Below are 19,620 nucleotides of genomic sequence, written 5' to 3'. Positions count from 1 at the left end.
AACCTTGTCCTATTTACTGGGGGTACTTGAGCAATTCACAAACTGGAACAAACATTGAGGCGCTTGTGAACTTCCGAGGGATAAGATATGATGGGTATGAAGAGTGTCTGAATTAAATGCTGGAAAAAATGAATCAGCAATGTTCAGAATCCCCATCCAACAGTATTACATTATGAAACATGAAAGCAGGGCGAATACAACTTTTAAATACGCAGGCTATGTGATAATTATAGCAGACACGTACAGTAGCATGGAAATAAAATATTGAGAAAGACATTGTTCGAGTGCTGGTTTACCTATAACCCCCCCCTCCCCACCGACCTATATATCTTGCTTTGTCTTCCCCTTCCTTTTTCTTTGTTTTTTGCTCATGGTGGGTGCGGGGGGGGTGGATTTTGTGAACAGACGTGATTTTTTTTTCTTTTGGTGTATGCAACGCAAGCAAAGAGCGGGGTGCAATTGCACTGAGCAGCTGGGCACTAAGGAAAACCCGCTACATCCGAAACAGAAATCAAGCCAAGTACCGAAGAAAAGGGGCTTCGGCTTTAACAGGGGAGGTTCTGGACTGCATTATTGTTTTCCACTCTTTTCTTCTCTTTTGCCCGGACCAAGCTGCGAGAGTTTGCTCCGAAGATGCTGCTCACTTGAGGGGACTTTAGCCGGTGGGATGTAAACGGAAGCGAAGGCAGACCGTCACACCCTAAAGCGCCGCCTGACAGATCGGACGCTTCCCTCGGTATCTTCTGCGAGCTGCGGTCGGTGCGCTTGTTGCTCCTGTTGTGTTTCAGCGCTGCCTGAAAATGCTTCACGGAACTATCATTAGATAGTGTGCGGTTTTTCGTAATCATTATATTTTGTTCCACGAATCAAATTGTTACTTTGTCGTTTGTTTTCATGCTCCATTATTTGGATATTATATAGGAAAATAAACTTTTTAAGGGTACACTTTTGCAGTGTCCCACTTCGCTTGAAGGCTTTCTCTAATATCTGCGTGTGGATTATGCTTCGCGATCGCAATAGGAGTTAAATGGCTGTCGTTAAATCCGTAGCATAAGATAATCGATATGTAGCCTATTATTCTCGTATAGCAGAAATAATTTCCATGTATGTTTTTCAAGAGCTAGCAACAGGGGTTTTCCTATTCATTTCATTTTTTGGTACTGCTAATTTTGCTTTTTATATTCATGTAGCAATTTTAAAATGATTTACTATTTCGATATTCCAGTCATTAGGATATATTTGTGCACCGTTTTGTACTTGAAATTGCACTTAACTTTTAAAAGTGCTGATTAAGTTTGCATGACTGGGTGGCGAGTCAGGTGTACTTGTACGTTTGTACACCATGGGAACCAAACACACGAAGGGATCCGGCCCGGAGCCTGGGGCGAGTCCGCAGTACGGAGGATGGAAGCGGACGCCAACCAAGGAACGCGGAGACATATTCGCCTCTTTCATGTTTAAGTCCGGGGACCGGTTCGGCCGCTCCGGAACTCCACCCCCGTACCAGCGGCGGATCGGTATGATCCAGGAGATGATGGCCATGGCCAAAGAAGGGAAGCAGGACGAAGCGACGGAACTGCTGAAAACGCTCCGGCAGGTGAGCGCACATTGGAGGCGAGCTCGGGTGGGAGTCGGGAGTCTGAAACCTGTTAACTTGCCACTAGTTGATATCTAGAAAAGGAGAAAAGCACGCTTGGAAAAGTAACTCAAAAATTCGTTAGAATAACAGAGAAATATCCAAAGTCAATATGGCATAATGCATAATTTATTTATTTTATATATAAAATAAACCTGGGTATTAGACCTGTTGCAGATTTTAAGCTCAGTTGTCTAGCGACCAGTTGTCTGGTATCCTGAGCCGTAAGGTGCATCGTCGATGATCCGAAATGCATGCTTTGCACTGCTCTGATAAAAAAAACAACGTGGTAAAGGAATTATTTACATATACATAAAACACATAACAAATGGCAACCATATTACGACATTACCATTGTAATATTGCAAGTCTGATCTGTTGAAATTACTTTAAAATTTATTTTAATTCATATACTTAAAGCATATGAACACGAACGAAAAAAAAAAAAACATTTACACATGAGGATCGGATTGTATGTTTGTGTGCAAGAGAGAGAGGGGGAGGGTGAACCGTGCATTTTGTTGGCGCTCAGGGACGGGAATGAACCTTGTGTTGTTTTTCTGGGCGACGTGAAAAGTCAGGCGGGGTCAAGAGAGAAAGGCAGATGAACAAATTGTGAGAATTTGGCCACGAATCTAAGGGCCAGGCCTGAAGGCTGGAGAGAGGTGGCCGTTCTCCAGGAAGCCTCAGTCTGTGACATACTGTCACTGTGGAAAATGCCCCCTCCCCCCATCAGTTCACAATCAGTCACATCTCAGTGCCTCTTGGCGTGAGGCTCGGCGGAGCTTCTGGGCGTCTGATCACCTTCTGGTTGATGGTTGCATTGTGGTGAAGAGTAAAGGATCGAGATCAGTTCTCTTTGCCCCGTTGACGTCCAAAATGAATTTTTCTCGTTCCCTTTCCTCCACCTCCTGTGATAATATGCGGACACTGGGGAGGCAGACAAACATCACTGAGCTCTCCGGAGATTCATCCATTATGGAAACTCCCTCTCGTCTCTCCCTCTGTGGGAATTTCTGTTAGTCTTTTCAGTGTCGCTCAACCAGACAGCCCAGTGGACCCGTTCGGATCCGTGCATACGCCAGTCTGAGGCCTCATGCCGCCTTTGCGGTCGGCGTCATCGCACATCTTGGCACAGCTCCCATGTGGCTTTGCAGCGTAGAGAGGAAGGTACAGAGAAGAAGACTGGGGTGAAAAGTCAGGGCATGGGGGGTCGGAGCCGATGGATAGTCCAGGAGAAATGCCTCCCTTGCACATGGCACCTGTTGTTGTGAAGTTGAGAGGCTCAGCTCCCAGGAACCACCCTTCCTGTGCACCATTTGAGAGCATTTGTTCCCTGCCTGGTTAAACTTGAATATCAACTTTTACAAATGGACCAATTACCCTGGGTATGGTTGATAGGCCAGCAGATGCTGCTGATAGCATTTAATTGCCACGCCGCCTGCAGTTTAGACTAGGTAATCCCTCTGAAGCTAAGCATGTCTGAGCCTGACCAGTACTGGGATGGGAAATCATGTAGGAATGCTGGCCTCCTGTTGGAAGAGGTGTTGGTGTAGCCAGCTGGTTAGCCCATCCTGTGGTCTGTGTGGATCCCAGTGCCCCAGTGTAGTGACAAAGGCACCGTGCTGTGATAATGGTGCTGTACTTTGGATGAGATGTAAAACCGGAGTCCTGAATCTCTGAGGTCATAAAAGATCCCTGGGCATCTCTTGGAAGAGATGTCCTACCTAAAATTGCCCACTGTGGCTCTATCAGATCTGGCCTCCTAATCATCCCCTGTATCTAATTGGTGAATTCTCTCCTGCCCCTTCACCGCCTTAGCTACTGTGTGGTGAGCGTACTGGCGCAGGATGGATCCCCATTGGTTCTGTCCTAATAAGCGCTATATAAATGTAACATTCATTCTATTATTGCTTTGAAATACTTCAAAATGTTCCTTGTTGTATTTCCCTCATTCTGTGCATTGCCCCTAGCCCGTTATGTCTCTGGGTGGATTCTAAGGTCAGCGCTTCCCCAAGCTGGCTCAGATTGCCCAGCAGTCCATCACTGCTGCATGCTGGGATTGAACCTCGTGGTTCATTTGGAGCAGTTTCACCTCACCGGCTTGTTCGGACTCCCACTGCCAATCAGAAACCATGGCGATAGCAGCATGCCTGATTGGATTGGAATTAATGAAGGCTGTGCTGCATGGTCTTTCATTCCTTCTCGGTGATCTACGCTGGGGACTGATGTCTTTATTATAGAGATGGAAGGGGGGGGGCATTGAATACTCTTTCTGCTGCTGATGCTTCGTTGGTTTACCTACCACCAGAGCTAAAAGCACCAATTCACTCATTATTTTTCCTATTCATTCATATTTCAAATCTATCATCGAAAATATATTGCAAGCTTTTCTTATTAAAAGGGAAATTCAAAATTCAGCCCATTCTCTCTCTTTTTTCTGTCTCCCCCCCCCAGTCCTAGTCACTCTTCCAGCTCTTGGGTTAATCATAATTGCAGGTCTGTTGGCAGAGTACTTTGCATTGTAGATAATGGACATCAGAGGGTAGACTGCCTTTGCTCATTGCAGGCTACATTGGTGGCAGGATTTTTTTATATAGAAGGAGTGAATTGTTTGCTTTGCCCAAATATGGGCACGCCTACATATGTATTTACATGTAATACGTTTTAATGCACACATGCACACATGTATCTGTTGGCCAACGTCCCTTGGCGGTTTAACGTTGAAGGGCCGGCTTTGATTTCACGGCCTGTTTTCATGTTCCTTTGTACCACCTCTTCCCTTGAGGGTTCTTAATAGTCATGTCGGGATGTCAGGAGGCTGCAGTCATGGAGCCATCACTCTCGTTTCAAAAGGGAATCCATTACAACATGAAACACAAATTACCCAAAGCTGTGGCGACGAAAAGCTTTGGGGCAGTAGCTCTACAGCTATCTGGAGACGGACCACCTCCACTCAGCAATATTTTGGATTTCAGCTGGCAGGTTTCCTAGAAATACCGGCTGGCATGACTGTGGTTCACCGTTGACCCCCATTCAGACAGAACACAACCCACGGTCCCATCTGTCCCAACTGTCTTTGCTCCCCTCTCCCCAGGACCTGGGAATGGAGTCGACATCCCTGGACGACGTCCTGTATCGCTACGCCAGCTTCCGCAACCTGGTGGATCCCATCACCCATGACCTGATCATCAGCTTGGCCAGACACATCAACTGCCCCAAGACGGTAGATCCTGACTGATGGGCACATTCTTACCATCCATCGAACATGTTCACAAACAGATAGATATACACACATCGCTCATGGGGGCAAAAAATGATTGGTTCTTAGAGATAACCAATCAGATTGTAGAGGGGGTGGGTCCAAGGGAATAGAGGAGGTGGGACTAACCAATCATGTGTCTTGGTCCTGCCTCCTCTAGTGGCTTGGACCCATTTTTTGCTCTGCCCTCAGAACATGACGTAAGTAAAACTCTGTCCAGCACACACATGTGAATTTGTTCCCCGAATCAAATTCGGGAAACTTTCTATTGACTCATTAGATGAGAATTTCTAGCAAAAAAAGAAGGTAAAGTAAAAAACTGAGTTGGGACTGACTGTCCCCTCAAAATATGCTTTTCAGGAATTATCTGCAGGCACGTCGCTTCCAAAATTTGGCCCCAGAAAGACAGCAAACCCTGTAAACACGTGCTCTGTCTCTCTGTCACACGCGGGCATGGAAAATGACTGTCCTGCTGCCTGTCACCCAGACATACGCAGCCCGTGTGTCACACAGATATGCACAGGTACTGGAATATGACATCCTGTCCCTCTGCCGTGAGTTGGCTGGAGATTGGATGACAGCGAGCCCGGCTTTCTTTCCAGTAGCATGGGGATTCGTCTTGGCCTTGCTTACGGAGCACTGGGGGATGACTGACATACAGCACTTATAGCCAGAGTCCTGCTTATGCTGCTCATCACATTTGCAGCAAATCTGCGGGATCTCTGTCTCCTCCAAAGGTGCCCATTGCTTTTCAGCACCAGTCTAGAAATTCTTAGTTCCACTCTCTTGAGAAGTCACACAGTTGTCTAAATTAGAATGAGTGCTTTGATGTGAATTTGTCGAATTAAATGCAAAACGTGCCTTGCGCCCGTTGCAACTGGAACTTTTCCCAGAATGCCCAGGGCACCACTGGACAGGATGTCAGTCCATTGCTGGGCACACATTCGCACATGTACATATGCATGCTTGGGCGATTTTCGAGATGCCAGTTACTCTAAACTGCATGTTTTTGGACACTGAGACTAGGGTGAGTTTTTAGACATGGGAAACCATGTGACAGGAAGGAAAATGCAAACATCACAAACACCGAGCTGTGGGGAGGAATCAGCGCTCAGCCTTGGACTGTGAAGCCGAAGTGCTACACTCTGCACCAGTGTTTCTCAGTCCGGTCCTCGGGGACCTACAGACAGTCCATGTTTTTGCTCGGACATCAGGCAAATGCGGCCTTTTTGGCAGAGGAGCTCGGAGGGAGCAAAAACTCGGACCGACTTTGAATTCCCGAGACCTGGACTGGGAGACGCTGCTCTGCACCCTTAATACTGTACAGTCAGGGCTGGATTGGGATTAAAATCAGCCCCGGACTTTGGAGTCCCCCAAAATAATTCGTGCAAATTTGTTGAGGGGGTTAGGGCCCCCCCCCCTCCAAATTTTGGCGTCCCACGTACCCGTCATCCCACTGGGAAAATGCTGGTCATGCCAGATGGTCAGTCCTGCCCTGCATACAGTATTAATACTTCTGATTTTCACATGATGAAATAATAAAACGCTGTTCGTTTTTAACGGTGGTACGTATCACATTAGTATGCACTCCGGGGGTAATACAGACATGTTTAGTTCTACGTCTTTCATTTCCTGGAGATGAGTACTGGAGAATTTCAGGTGAAGCCTTTTTCTTAAAGGGGACAATGGCAGCGTTTCTCCCAGGAATGGAGCTTGCCGATTGGTCAGAGGGCAGCCAGCAGTATTTATAGCGACAGTATTGTTTCAGCATAGCCGCTCCCGCTATCGTTACCGTGCAACAAGCGAACGACTATATTTGGTCACTTGCTGCAGAGAGAAAGTCACCGTATCTGTCAGGGACATTAATGACAGTCTCACGGCGCTGATGAGGCGCCCCAAGGGTATAATGGTGAGCTGAAGTGAGGAGAGTGAGACCCCTACCCCGGGCAGGACGGCTTGACATGCCGGGGAGAGACGGGCCTTGTGGATGGTGCCACGTGCCACCGATGACTCACACGCTGATACCCCCAGCTCTTGGGCTGGCTAACCTAACAGGCAGCGGCAGCAAGGCGTGTTCCGACAGCAGGGGTGCCACTAGGGATTTTGGCCCCCATGAAATCATATCATACTAGACCTCCAACCCCGACCAATCCAATTATGCTCCAAATTTTTTAGTGCCCTTGTCACTGAGCGGCCTTTGGAATCGTCCAATCTTTACAGCGGCCCCTGTCCAGCAGGCCAGTGTCCAGGGGGTCCTGCTGGGATGTTGTGCCAAAGGGTGTCTCTGGGGGGGTAATATGATTATCCAGGACATTTGTCAGCGTCGCCACACATGCATGATAATGAGTGTGACTGACAGAGTAATAAAGGGAAGGAGAAGCGGAAAACTCACCTCAGCAGCCCGGGAATGAACACTGCTCTCCCTACATTCTTTGCCTTAAAAGTCAGGTCTGGGAATTCCTCGCCTTAGGTCTGGGAATTCCTCGCCTTAGGTCTGGAAATGCCGTATTGAAATGGAGGAACAAAGGAAGCCAGGAGAAAAGATTTTGTTGACCTTTGTTTATTGTTAAACTTGATTCAATGCAACTTTTGCTTTGGCAGTAAGTCCTCGTGCCACGTTACACCAATAAAGAAGCTTTAAGAGGCCGGGGGGGGGCGGGTAAGAGGTGAAAAAGCGAGAGCAGGAAAGAAATAAGTTCAACCTGGATCAGAAATTGGAGTTGGTATGACTCACCACGCACACACACATGCGCACACAGCATACAGCACAATAAACCCCAGACCCCCCACTGCTGAAGCCAGAGAACGGTTCCCATGCCAAACGGACGAAGTGTTCGGTTCAGGCACAAAGACCCGAGTGACGGAGGGAAGGAACATTGAGCTAATAGCTTTATTGAGTCAAGAACAACAATGTAAAACAAAGTGTAACGACACGCCACATTTTGGGGGGGGGGGGGGGGTCGTACGCTGATCACCTGGGACAGCAATGCACAGTGCAGCTGTGTGGAAGGGTATGTGATTGTGGGCGATGGGGGGGTGAAGCATCATTAAAAAAGAATCGATAATTAAACGCAAACCGATGGAACTTCATTCACAGGAGCTTGAATTATATCTGTGACTTTTTAAATAGGTAATAAATGAATAAAGAATCTGTCTTTCAAAGGCACATGGTAAACAGCCAAGTGGACATGACTTCACATCCCCCCCCCCTTTAGCCCCCCCTTTGTTCTGGGCTCCTTGGGCGTGATGGATCCGAATCAGAATCAAAATTCACTTTATTGACCAGGTACATCCTTGTGTACTAGAAATTTGTTTTGGCAGTATTGCTTCATATGTTCACAGACAACATAGAAAATGTATAAAAATATCGAAAAGATAGAAAAATAATACAATAACAATAAAACCATATAAAATAATAGAATAAAATAGATTTGAGTATAAAAGAGTACTGATTAGCACCAGGTCCCTAAAGAGATGAATACGTTGTGTTACGCCCTGAGTATAGATGTGCAGAGGTAGCAACAGCAATATGCAAAAAGTTACAAGAAAATAGTGTCCTGTGTACTTCTTGGCAGGCCTGCTGAAAGTGTGACGATCCCTTGAAGGATCAGGAATATTTACACAGCGGAATCTGATCCCGAAGACAGCAAAAAGATAAACCTTCTGTAGGTAGATGTTTGTCATCAGGTGTTGACATCTGTAGGCACCGTCATGTCTCCCTGATCCTGACCTGTGAACGTCGACCATCCCAACTTTAACGGCGTCTCCTTAACACCTGCACCAGACTGGTCTTCTTCGCTTGCACGACCTCAGTCGTCCCATTCCCACCCGAATCACCGCTCGTTTTATGGTTAAGTTTTGCACATCATTTCCTTGGAGTGGACTGAGGCCAAAGTACGGAGCTTAATAGAAGAGCATCGTCTGTAATCCCGTTGCTTAGCCCAAGGTGTCGAATGGCGTCGCGAGTCGGCAGCTGCGCAGAATTCCTCACCTTGTTTCTGTGTCTGCGTTTGCTTTGAGGCCGTCCTGCTTTGATGGAGAGAAAAAAAAACTCTTAATGTGCACTTTGGAGTTTGTTAGCGATATTCTGTAAACCCCCCTGGAGGAGCTGAATAACGGAACTTCTGTAATCGATAAGCTTCATATCGATAACTGGCCACCCCCGCCGCTATGTCGCCGAGGGGCCGCGGTGACCTCGTTAGCTGACAGGCGTTTTCCTTCAGCGCTGTGGGTGAGTCACCAGCTGCTTAATTTAACCGGAATGTGCGAAAACGAATGGCTTGCGTGTCCTCGGTACTGCTGCTGCGTCTCTCAAACAAACGGATGTTTCCCCAGGGTCGGGGGTGTTGTAATAATGTAAATGGTTATGCCAAGACCCCATACTGGTGTGATGCAAACATGTAGAGAAAAATCGCCTTTAATAAATGACAACAAAGTTGATATATATGAGTCAGAGCCATATTTTTTTATAATAATATGAAATCACACGTGCAAATACAGCCTCTGGCTTCTCCTGGCCGAGAGGTTTTGCAATGAAGGAGACGATGGGAGGGATTTATGAGGAAGAAAATGGCTTGTGCCACCAGTGAAGATCAGAGACAGTTCTCGGGAAACTAGGGGCCCTTGGCAAGAAAATACATGCCCCCACCCCCAATGGACCCCCCCTGACATGGTGAAATTTATGACCATCATTATAACAAGAAGTATTAAATAATAATACCAACAAAGAAAATGTAATAAACACGATTCCTTTATTTTCACTTTACTATGAAAAACAGAACATACAAATAAAGGTGTAATTAGCCCAGCTCGGGGGGCCCAGGCAGATGCCTGCCTTGCCTGTCCTGTCCCTGTGCCTCTGGTTAGGATTTAAAAATGAGCATGATGACCTTCCCTTTCCCTCAAAGAGCTGTTCAGATGGCAGGATGTGCTTCAGGGTCACTGCCAGTCAAGGAAGACAGATACATGGATTAAATGCCTTGCTTCTGATAGCTGAGATCAACGATTCTAAGATCAACCAATAAACATCCATCATCCGTCCATCCATCTATTCATTTTCTGTAACCGCTTGTCCTATTGAGGTCCAGAGCCTATCCTATCAAGGCAAGGAACAGCCCAGGATGGGGTGCCAACCCATCACAGCCACCAATAACTAAATAGAATAGAATAGAATAGAATAGAATAGAATAGAATACTGTCATTGCCAAGCTGGGATCTTTCAGCTGAAAACAGTCTACTTGGAATTTGCTAGGGAGCCTTTTACTAAGTAATTCTTCTCCCCTCAATCGTATTTTGACCAAAAAGCAGAATTAATTCAGTTCAAGTCAGAAATGACAGGTTCCAGAGGGCTAATCCCCACTACAGAGTGTTTCGTGACCCAGTGTCGGAGAAATAAGCTCTTTTAGTTTGAGTGACCGGAGCTCCTCCCTCTCCCCCCCCCCCCCCCCCCCCCCACAGGAAGGGGACGCCCTGAACTCCATGGAGAAGGTGTGCCGCCAGCTGACCTACCACCTGAGCCCCCACTCGCAGTGGCGACGACAGGGCCTGCTGAAGCGGAAACCCCAGGCCTGGTGGGAACCAATCGTCTGTGGGGTAAAGGTGGAGGGGTGGGGCTAAGGTGACAGGTACAGGGCGGGGCTGGGCGGAGCCAATAGTATGCCAGAAAATAATTACGATGGAACACTGTCAGCCAATCATATCGCGCGAGAACATTAAATCAACCTGTGGAACACTTTTGGGGGGAGAGGCCTCGTTGAATTTAAAGTTTAAAATTCCACCACAATATGCTTTCCTGGTAGCTTTTCAATTGCATTGTTTTCGTAATGTTTGTTTGTTGGGACCGGATTGACGGCACGCCCACACACACAGTCACAGGGGCACAGAGGAACTGGGCTAGCATCACTAATTAAGGTGATCAGTCCATCACGCGCCACGCTGCGGAGGCAGGCTGACACGGTGGAACGTCCCTCAGCGCCGGTCAGATTTATCGTCCTCTCCTCTCCCTCCACACGATGTATCGGGAAACACATCGGAGTGCTTCGTGATTGGCCGGTGGGGGTCTTCATTTTGCGGCGGCATCTGAAATCGAAGGATCGCGTCGGTTTCAGACGGGAGACGTGAGAGCGTGTCCCCCACCGACGGAGCCGCCTGCCCGTCGTTTCCATGGCGCTGTCGGAATTGTGGGCTTAGCTGGTGGGAAAAGAGCTGTGCTTATCAACAAAGGGTCATGCGTTCAAATCCCGCGTGACAAATGAGCTGGTGACGTAATATGGAACTTGCTGAATGGTTAGGGGTCTCTAAATAGGAGAATGTTTTTCGTGACATACTGGCCTGCAGTTTTTTTACAGCCTGGGTACTGAGTGTTCCCCACCAGTCCCCTTGTTCATATTTCTGGGCAAACAGCCGCTGGCTCATGTCTGTGAGTTAGCGTGTGTGGGAAAGAGCCTCTCTCTGTATAACCCCGGGAAACAGTGGCCACTTGGGAGTTAAGAAGCTGTATCTCCGTTGCCCCCTCCCCCTCCACTACGCTGTCCGTGGGGGTCCCTCTGAGCATGCGGCGATCAGAACCCCGCATGTTCCAGAACCCTCACATTCCTCCCATTCTGCTCCATTGCTGAGAATAATCAGCAGAGATTGCGAGAGCTTCATTGTGCCCTAAAGGGATTTGTACCCCCGTTCCTTTTGGAGCTCCGTGTTGTCTCTACCCCCCCCACAATCTCTCACGGCACAGTTGCTATTGTTTTTATTTTTATTTTTCTTCCCATTTCTTTTTGACAGGGGCTCGCTGTTCTCATGTTCTGTTCGAGGGTTTCACAGTGCCTGAGTGGACAGCGGGTGGTACCGTCAAATGAAGGGGAACTTGTGCTGTTTGGTGACATCGTAACGCGCTAATTACACACACAGCATTAATGGTTGAACTGCGCGCGCATCAGTATTAAATGCATTACATGTTTTGTTTTTTTGTCCCTCCAGCTGGTCATCTAGATTTCTCTGCAAATGCACAACAGATTTTCAGTGAAATGTAAATTAATCATTTTGTGGCTTAAATCTCATTTTCTGGGAGGATTTCTTTTTTTTTTCTCTCTCTCTCTCTCTCTCTCTCTCTCTCCATTGCACTCTTACTCCCTTTTTTATTAGGTTTAACAGGGGGCTTTAGATTGTGCCGAGAAATTAGATTATAGCCAGCGTTAGCATTTAACAGATGCATCTATCTTCAGAAATCACAGAGACAAGCAATGCAGTGCAACCTGGCTCACTGGCTAGTGTCCACAGGGATGCGAAGTCCCTGCCATCACTGTGTCAGACCCAGTGAGGGAATTAATGTGGATTTCTGAAAACTGCCCTGTGGCGAATAGATATAAAAATAAAATTCTCTGTCTGTTTTTTTTTCTGGAAAGCTTGGTTCCATTTATTCATTTTAGCCAGGGTTCCCTCATTAAGTGTCAGGCAGGCTCATTAAACGAGCAGTTCCTCCCTGCTCCGTCATCAGTTCTCGGGCTCGGCGTTCGACTGTCATGCCTGTTGTGTCTGTCGTGTCTGCCCATCACCTGTAGGAGGGAGCGACTGGCCACCATGCAGGGAGCTAGAACTGGGTCTCTCTAAAATGAGATGATGACTTCATCAGTTTGCCACTTCTGTCTAGGGGTTGGGAAAGGGGTGGGTGGGGGGGGGGGATGTGAATTATCCCGGACAGAAAAGTAAATCAGAAACCATCATTTTTCTTTTCGCTTTTTTTTTTCTTAATTTTCGGGTGATGAGGAAGCAGCTTGTGGGAATATCTGATAGAGGCCTGCCTTTCATCCTCACTGGATCCCTACAGGTGTTTCTCCATCTGTTGAGCTGACCACATCCAATTTTGCAGTGGGGTGTTGGTGGCTCACTTCTGTGTAGGGTGTGGTTGTGGGGGGGGGGGGGGCTAAGGGAATTTTGAGTGAAGACTGTACTAGCATTCCAATAACTGTTGGGTGGAGTGTGACTAGGTGGGTTGGGATCCTGTCATTGCGATCGGATCAGGTTGTTGGTTCACATCCCTATTTTAGCAAAGAGATTTGAAAGTTAGTCCCCTGAACTCAGCCATTAAGTCCCAATTTCTCCAGGGACTGCCTGACCCAACTTTCTCAAAAAATATGTGGATAAAACTGTCTGCTAAAGTAATAAAACAAAATGTAAAATAAGTGATTGGCTCATACGTTTAACACAAACCTTGCTGTGACTGAGTGAAAATGTTGAACTTAGTGGTTTAACTTTTCAGTGAACTTGGTTTGTTCAGGTAGCCGGTCTGTTATGGTTCTGACTGCTTCATTGCTGAGCGCGACAGACCATCTTAGTTACCTGTGTACATGGCTGTTGGCCTTCAGGTTTAAGGGACGTGTTTACCCTTACCACTCTTTTATACTGTAATGGCTTTAAAAATTTGGCTTTTGTTCTCTATTTTCTAGTTTAAGGAAAAACGAGATTTAAAATGCAAACACAACCCCGGCACAGTCAAAGTGAGTGGGTGTGTTTTGGGTGGGGGTGGGGGGCTGCATTTGGCTCTCTGAATTTTCTCCACAGGGGTGGTAGACTGAATTCAGTTAAGATAAACATGATTTTTTTTATGTAGAAAATCAGCTGGAGACAAGTGGACAATTTTATACTCTGTGTGTGTGAGTGTGCATGACTAGGTTTGTGTGTAAGTGCATGAGTGAGCTTGTGTATGTGTGTGTGTGTTTGTGTGTGTTTGTGTGTGTGTGTGCGTGTGTGTGACTAGACATCCATGAGGAGTGGGTGGAGGGGCCGTTTTGCGGTGTGTGTTTGTGGTAATCGTTCGTGAGTCGAACGACGAGTGAGTTTTGTATGTTTTTTTTTTTTTGGCACGCGAGATTTTACAGAGAAGCCACTGAAAAGCAGGATGGAGGACTGAGCATGTGTGTATCTGTATACATGTACACATCAGATTAGACAGACAGACAGACAGACAGACAGACAGATAGATAGATAGATAGATAGATAGATAGATAGATAGATAGATAGATAGATAGATAGATAGATAGATAGATAGAGACATTTACTGATGCAATAAATTGATCGTGAACATATGCGATCATAGACAGACAGACAGACAGATAGACAGACAGACAGACAGACAGACAGACAGATAGATAGATAGATAGATAGATAGATTGATAGATAGATAGAGACATTTACTGATGCAATAAATTGATCGTGAACATATGCGATCATAGACAGACAGACAGACAGGCAGACAGATAGATAGATAGATAGATAGATAGATAGATAGATAGATAGATAGATAGATTACAGGTTTACAGTAGCACAATACCCACAGTTAGTTCTGTAGTGACGACTCAGAACAGACACTGTTGCACTGTGTCGTTTCCCCCAGTGTGTGTGACAGAGTGAGGGTCCTGCAGATAGACAGCGTGAGGGAGGCAGCTGCTGCTGGAGCAGGTTGGAGGGAGGGGGGAGGTGGCCTGGATGTGCTGGCTCCCTGTCACCGGGCCGCCATGTCGTCAGCTCTCAGGCATGTCTGGTATAAGTGCCGTGAACCCCCCCCCCCCCCCCCCCAACGGCTCTCTCCCCTTTGTTTTTCTCTCTCTCGTTCCCTCCTTTTCTCTTGCTTTCACTTGCACCTTTCTCATTCTGTCTGTATTCCTCCTTTTCACTCCTCTCTCATTTATTCTTGTCTTTCACCTCCCTAGTTTTCCTGTTTGCCTTTTTTTGGTCTTATATCCCTCTGTTTGTGTTCCGTTCCTCTTTCCCCCACTCTCTCTCTCTCTCTCTCTCTCTCTCTCAGATCGGCTGTTCCTTCTCCTCTCTTGCCTGACTAATCTGCAGTGTGAGAAGCTGCTGGTCCATCCGATTAAGCAGAGGCGCGGCTTCTTTGCTGCTTCTGACAGGGGTTTACACACTGGCTTCGGTCTCAGTCAAGGCCAGGCTATAACCTGGGCTGTAGCCCGGGGCCCCGAGCTGTAGGAGGCTCCCAGTTTTCCTGGTTGTTGGTGAGAACCCAACAATGACTTTACTCCACCCCTCTACGTTTGGCCGTGGTGTCAGTCCTGGATCATGTCCAACATTACTTTTGAGCTTCATGAACATCCTGCTTTTTTGAATGATTTGTGCGATATTGATGGGACCCCTGTTGTGACAAGATGAATAATGTGGCCCAAATTTTATTGGTCGTGTTGACAGGGATCGGTAGTTTCATCCATCTTGTCTCTGCCGCCCGACTCTCACTCAAAGCTCATCAGCACGTCCTGGTGAGAAGTGACCCCGTCCATGTCTCATAGCCCGACCCCATGATAAATCGACAAAGTCCCAGGCCAAAAACAGTGGGTTAAACCCTCAATCTCGTCTCGTCTCCTTGCTGCCGTCGGGATGCGGCCAAGTCAGCATCGCACGACCGGAGTGAGATTACAGTGTCACTGAAGGGGAGTGGCGTGTCATCATATGATGTCATCATATCAGTAAAATCAGGTAGTGATGTCAGCATATCAAATTGCTTTTGCTTAGTGTAGCTAATGTTCTCTTATCTGATGGTAAATATTTGCCTATATTTAGTCTCATAAAAAGAAGTCTATTGCTTTACTTTATAACTGGAATCAGAATTGTTTATTTATTAGCAAGTACTTTTTTCATACAAGGAATTTACATGGGGAGGGGGGGGTAATGCTAAACAGTTGTTTTGCTAAATCTTCACCTATGATGTGTGTGTTTCGGTTTAAATGGATTTTTGATAGGCGATCCCCTCCCGCCCCCACTGAAATGCCACAGTAATTGAACAGCTAGTTTGCAGGAATCCGCAGGAGGTCTTTGGACTCCAGTAGCCCTCGTCAGCTCACTAAACACGCCTGTGACACCGTGCGGCTTGTTTAATGAGAGCAGTGGAGCGTCTCTCTAATCCTGCTCTGGACTTACTGAGAGATTCTCTCTAATTGTGTTGGTATTGATTCCGGCAGCAGTTCCACGCGACTAAGTTTGTCTCTGTCGGCTTTCTCTTGGGCACCGAGGCTACGCGCAATTGTGTTTGAGCGGCTCGTGCATTCTGGTGTGTGAGTAGATGAAGGCTCCCTGTTCATGCGTGTGTGTGTGTGCGTGGGTGTGCACGCGCGCGTGTGTCCCCTTGCTCGTCCGTTTGAACCGCATGGGTTCATTAGTGAACCGGCTTCCATTAGAAGACCTCAGGGAGCTGGGGGGCTTACAGAGAGCGGAAACCCGAGATAAGGAGCACGGCTCAGCTGAACTCAATGACAATTGTTGTTCTTAACGACGACAATGCTGCCATTATCGAGGGTTTTGTGTGGGCTCATGAGGACTAAAAAGCACCGGAAACGCACGCAAACAGCTGAATAATCAGCGCGATGATGACAAACACAATGAATGGGCCGGGAGACTTGCAGAAAATCTGCCACATCCTTGTCCTGGTCCTCACAAATTGCCCACCTGCTCCTTTTCCTCTCGTTTTGTACATACATGAACGGACGTGCAGTTTGCAAACAAGGTCCACGTTCTTCGTTATTCGGGTTAACTGGAGTCCTGACTCCGTCCGAGACTGAGAAAGCAGACAGCAGTTGAGGTAATAAAATATGACGATAGAGTCTCTTGGCTTCCATGTCATACTTCCCTATTTTTTTTTGTGTGGCTCAGCAGGTTGGGAAGCTGTGCTTGTAAGTTGGTTCTTGGTTGTTGGTTCTAGTCCCAGGGTTGGGAGAGCAAGGTCCTTAACCCCAGTTGCTCCAGGGACTCACCCTGCTGTCTCAATTGTACATCGTCTTAGATAAAAACATCTGCTAAAAAAGCAAAAAGTAAATGTGAAATGAAAAAAATGAATGAACTGAAGATATGACTGGGGAGTGTGAATAAGGTGGGGTCAGGGTAGGGGGGAGTGGGGGACACACTTCTTCTGGGGACGGAAACCTACTGGCTGTATGATAATTGCTCTGGAGAGGAAAACGGGGCAGATGAGAGTGAGAGGGGCCATTTCTGAGGTTGTCTTTCCGACGAGAAGCTTTCATTCAGGTCACCGGGTGCAGCTGCTGCGATTAAGGTGAAGTGATTAACGCGTGATTATGCCGGTGCAATTAAGGTAGAGTAGCTAAGCCTCGTGGTTATGAGTTAGGCCACCTGCCGTCTGAGACGGGATGAGTGAGAAGAACGGAGATGAAGGAAAGGCGAGTGTGGAACGGGGAACTGTGGGATAGGTGGAACATCCCAAGATGCCCTTGGGACTCTACAAACATCAATATCCCCTTTTGTAGACTGCGGTCGATCCTAGGTGTGGAATGTGTAGGGGTTTCATGAAGAGACTGGGGGCTGGAATGGAGAAAAGGAGGTAGGGGTTAGGAAAAGAAAAAAAAACAAATAACAAGCCCCCCCTTGTGGAACACTAAAGAGTCAAAGAGAGGTAAGGACATGACAGACGTAATAATTCGGGGGGGCCACTGCGTGAGTGGAGACCTCCTTCCATCTGCAATCTGTTGCTCTCCTACCTGATGCAGAGGTCCGATCTGGTAAATCTGTTTGCCCTCGACTTCCAGTGTGAAGGTGTTGTTTTTCTCAGCTGGGAAGCTTCTGGGCTTTCTGGCCTCATTCCAGTTATTTTTATGTGTGTTGTTTATATTATCTTTCTGTAAACATCCCTATTTTTCTTGTCCCTGTCAGTTTGAAGGCCGTTCTGTCCACCCCTCCCGCGAATGGCACAGTGGACCTGTCCGGGATCCCGCTGTCGGGCCGCGACGTGGAGCGGCTGCGGTCCCACCTGCAGCGCCACGTGTCCCGCGTTCGCACCCTGGAGCTGGCTTTCACCGAGCTCACGGACGAGGCCCTGCTGCTGCTGCTGCCCTGCCTGGCGGCTCTGCCCCGTCTGGAGACGCTGGCGCTCAACGGCAACTGGCTGACGCGCGCCGTGCTCCGCCAGCTCACCGACGCCCTCAAGGATCCGGGCAGCTTCCCCAGCGTCACCTGGATCGACCTGGGCAACAACGTGGACATCTTCTCCCTGCCGCAGCCCTTCCTGGTGAGCCTTCGCAAGCGCTGTCCCAAGCAGGGAAACCTGCCCACCATCATGGAATTCGGCGAGAACCAGGCCGGTGAGCCTGAGGGCAGACCGAGCAATTCCAGGGACACCGAAGCAGAGGACATGGAGGAGATGGAAGTGCAGCGAAAGGTGGCTGAAGAAGGAATGGGTGGAATGCAGCCTGTGACAGAGGCAGAGAGACAAGGTACCTCGCATAGGCAGAAGATAGAGGGATTCACTTTTAGCCAATCACAACAACTTTATGGATGCTGACCTTTTACATCATTCCCTAAGGTCCTCTTCAATGTAAACTGATTACAAAGTGGAAGATGTATTTTTGAAGTATTAGTTTCTAAGTTTCAAAGAGGTGGTGATCATTTTTTATGTATTTGTGCTGTCTTATTCCAGCTGGGGACATTATGTTATTCTAGTGTTACGCCTTGAGATAGAATCTGTATGTGCCTAAGACACCAGTGGGTGTGAGGGTCTGGGAGGTAACCCTGGGGGTGGGAAGGTAGATACGACCATATGGCTTTTGCTTTGTCCGCCAAATTGCCTCTACATGCCAAAACCTCTGGTCCTCAAAACCAACCATCTCTTTGTAGTGGGTGGAAAATGTTTCACAGTAAGTGAGCAGAAAACATTTCTGCAGAGGCGGAAGTACACAGGAGTCCAGCGTGGAGCACCGTTGATACACTGTGGGTCAAAGTTCAGATGCCGCAATATGGAGCGAGAGAGAGGTCAGGCTCTTCTCCATGAAAGGACTGCAAGCTGTGATTTGTCAGTCTGCCACCTGCAGGGCCCAAGAGGTACAGCACATTAAGTGATAAAATGCTAAGTATGTACAAAGGTGTGTATCATCCTTTTTGATATCAGTTCTCACTTTTATGTTTGTCAGATTATGAATAAATATGTAATTATTTAACCAGAAATTACTATGCATATGATATATGGTATGAGGCAAAAATCTAGATACGCATAGTGAAAACCATTTCATTTTTCCGTAAGATACCAACCCTAAACACACCTCGAGGTTATGTAGTAAGTATTATCTTGTGAACAAGGGAAGAGATGGAGTGCTGTGACAGATGACCTAACCCCCATAACCCCCCCCCCCCCCCCCCCACCTAAACCCTACAGAGCTGGTTTGGGATGAATTGGGTCGAAGACTAAGCAAGATAGCCAGCCTGTCCCCAGAACTTGTGGAAACTCCTTCAGGACTGTTAGAAAAGTATTAAAAGTAGGTGTGTCCAGAGTTTTGACTGGTATTGTACGAAAAAGACGGTTGGGATATAACACATTAGGCCTATACACTGCGTGAATTTTCAATTATGAAAGTAACAATTATGGACATATTTTGTAAAAGATAAATGCTGTATGTACCTTTAATAAAACGTGTATGTTGTACGAGGTTGATAAATGGCCTTATTAGCCATCCATGAGAGCAGTGTGGAGGACGTAGGCCTTTCTCTCAGGGAGAGCGTGCTGATGGGGCCAGTCATTCAGCCAGATAAATACATTTGTAAAAAAAATAGCACATTGATATAGCTAAATCAACCCCAATTTTTATACATATGGCTTTACAATATAATTACATTTTATTTACTTAAAGCTTTTCTCAGTTATTCTGAACAAATTCACAAACGAAAAAGGTCCTTCTTATAACCTAATACAGCCCGCACACCCTTAAGTCAGTGTCTCCCAACA

General features: G+C 47.1%; 1 protein-coding gene across 1 annotated transcript; it reads left to right on the top strand.

Moving 5' to 3' along the window:
* The first annotated feature begins 388 nt into the window (after positions 1 to 388).
* LOC125713412 (leucine-rich repeat-containing protein 75A-like) lies at positions 389 to 19,320 on the top strand. Its single transcript, XM_048984530.1, has 4 exons — positions 389 to 1,597; positions 4,734 to 4,862; positions 10,356 to 10,468; positions 17,559 to 19,320. Exons 1-4 carry the CDS (start codon positions 1,343 to 1,345, stop codon positions 18,184 to 18,186), a joined length of 1,125 nt encoding a protein of 374 aa, XP_048840487.1. The 5' UTR covers positions 389 to 1,342; the 3' UTR covers positions 18,187 to 19,320.
* The last annotated feature ends 300 nt before the right edge of the window (positions 19,321 to 19,620 follow it).

The sequence above is a fragment of the Brienomyrus brachyistius genome, chromosome 18 (assembly GCF_023856365.1).
Source record: "Brienomyrus brachyistius isolate T26 chromosome 18, BBRACH_0.4, whole genome shotgun sequence".
Lineage (NCBI taxonomy): Eukaryota > Metazoa > Chordata > Actinopteri > Osteoglossiformes > Mormyridae > Brienomyrus > Brienomyrus brachyistius.
This window is presented reverse-complemented; position numbering and strand designations above follow the sequence as displayed.